The 2,448-nt window shown below is 38.5% G+C and overlaps 1 protein-coding gene across 1 annotated transcript; it reads left to right on the forward strand.

Annotated features, from left to right (window-relative positions):
* The first annotated feature begins 204 nt into the window (after positions 1–204).
* On the forward strand, positions 205–1,752 carry LOC145093927 (G-type lectin S-receptor-like serine/threonine-protein kinase LECRK3). The gene has a single exon (XM_079032177.1). It carries the CDS (start codon positions 307–309, stop codon positions 1,672–1,674), a length of 1,368 nt encoding a protein of 455 aa, XP_078888303.1. The 5' UTR covers positions 205–306; the 3' UTR covers positions 1,675–1,752.
* Positions 1,753–2,448: the final 696 nt, after the last annotated feature.

The following is a 2,448-nucleotide window of genomic DNA, read 5'->3' on the forward strand; positions in this document are numbered from 1 at the left end:
GTAACATCACATACCACATATTTTACGTCTTCCATATTGCTTTCCATTAGGCTATTTTTGCATTCATTGCTACCTCATCGATCATACACATTGGATTCCCATTGAATGATGACCACAAAAAAAAAGTGGTCCAACAATTGTTAGTAAGGAATCGTTATAATTAGTATGGAATCTTCTACCCCATAAAACACTTATTCCATTATTTGTGGACTCCAAAAGTCTTTCTTCTGTTGACCTTGAATCAATGATCTTATTATTTAGTAAACCCTAATTTCCTCACTGTTGTCTATCATTCACCCATTTCATATGGCGCTAGTCCTACTGCGTCTCGTCTTTCTAACTATTTTCCTACTACGTTTCATAGCTGCACAACAGAATGGTGGTTCTGTATCTGTTGGTGCATCACTCACCGCCACACCCAACGTCAAACCATGGCTTTCATCATCCGGTGAGTTTGCCTTTGGGTTCCAACAAGTTCAAGGAACCGATAATTTCTTGTTATCCGTATGGTATAACAAGATACCTGACAGGACCATCGTTTGGTATCCAGAAGAACGTCGGATGGTGCCTACAGGATCCAAAGTTGAGCTACTTCGTGAAAGTGGACTCGTACTCACTGATCCTCAGGGCACACAGGTATGGAGATCTGGGTCTATTTCCGGTGTTGCATCAGGTTTTATGAATGATACAGGTAACTTCGTGATGTTTGGTAGCAATTCTCGCAAGTTATGGGGTAGTTTTGATTATCCAGCAGACACGCTGTTGCCTACTATGTTTATGGAGTCGGGCGAAGGGATAAATTCAACAATCAGCAAAACAAACTTCTCTGGTGGACGATTCCGGTTATGTTTCCAAGAAGATGGAAATCTTGTGCTTAACACTCGAGATATACTTTCAGGTAATGCTTATGATGCTTACTATACCAGCGACACTCATGATGCCACCAATTCAACAAACTCCGGTGAACAAGTGATCTTCGATGCAACGGGATACATGTATATATTGAGAAGAAATGGCCAACGATTTGATCTTACTCCAAGAGGGTCACTTCCTTCTGGAGATTATTATCACAGAGCTACTCTAGACTCTGATGGGGTTTTTCGCCAATATTACTTCCCCAAGAATCCCATCTCCAATACAAATTGGGAAGTTATATGGTTCGTGCCAGATAACATATGTGTGGATTCAAGTGATCGTTCAAGCACTGGAGCTTGTGGGTTTAACAACGTTTGCAGTTTTGATGGTAACCGGCCAAACTGTGAATGCCCACAGGGTTTCTCATTGGTTGATCCAAATAATCCGAGTGGTAATTGCAAGCTTGATTTCTTTCCAACATGTGATGAAGTTGACTCCAATAATGGGCGAGGCATGTTTGATTTCATCGAGCTCCAAAATATTGATTGGCCATTTTCAGACTATGTGCACATGAACCCAAGTAATGAAAAGACCTGTAAAAGTTCCTGCTTGGAAGACTGTTTCTGTGCTGTTGCAATATATAGGGACACCCAATGTTGGAAGAAGAGGCTTCCACTCTCTAATGGGAGAAAGGTTGCTTCAGCTAATGTGAGGGCGTTCGTGAAACACCGGATAGGTGATGGTCCTGTTCAAAACCCTCCTCTTCAAAGTCCTCCTCTTCAATATCTTTTCCGCACCAGAATATCAATCATAAATTAATCTCGTCTGTTATTTTGGAATAACATTGTAAATAAAATCTAGACAATGCTATAAAAGAACTTAAAATTTATAATCCAACACCAAATAAATAATTCAATTGTTTAAATTGCTTTAATTAGTATATATATTAAAATTTAGAAATATATTATATTAATTAAAAACATCAGGTACCAGTGTGGTGAAATTTACTGATAGTATTGACTTTCACTTTCCACACGAACTCTCGTCATGATTGTTGAGGATGCACAATGGGGTTAGTGGTGTTTGGATGTAAAAAAAGTCATCAGCTGTTATTGACAAAAATACCCTCAAAATACAATGTTCCAGGACTTTATCACGTTAATCAAGGTTATGTGGAATATCCACTCGTTGTAAATCATTTGAAGCTAATCGTTGACATAATGTGGATATGATGATAAAGGTTGTTATTGTGCGTGTGAAGACAAGTGTCACTATGAAATTTTTGTTGGAAATACCACATCAAAACGCTGAAATTCACCTATTCAAACAAAGTAGGCTCTAAGATGAGTAAGCTGGATAGGTTTGAACTTCCTTTGACTGTTGGGGTAAATGCGTATAGCTCTTGTTTTGCCTAAAAAGCTGTCCCGCCATCACCCTATTATTCTTAAAGAAGTGGAGATGGAGTTTGGTAGTTACCTTTAAAGAGACAACAAGAAACCTGTTTTTATCATGAGAAGAATAAGTAAGAAACTGACATAGTTGTTTAAATCAATAAGCATTTTGTGCTTTCCTGTTTTTTTTCCGTGTTCCAAA

Source organism: Lactuca serriola, chromosome 1 (genome assembly GCF_051521515.1).
Source record: "Lactuca serriola cultivar US96UC23 chromosome 1, Lser_US96UC23_V15, whole genome shotgun sequence".
Classification (NCBI taxonomy): Eukaryota; Viridiplantae; Streptophyta; class Magnoliopsida; order Asterales; family Asteraceae; genus Lactuca; species Lactuca serriola.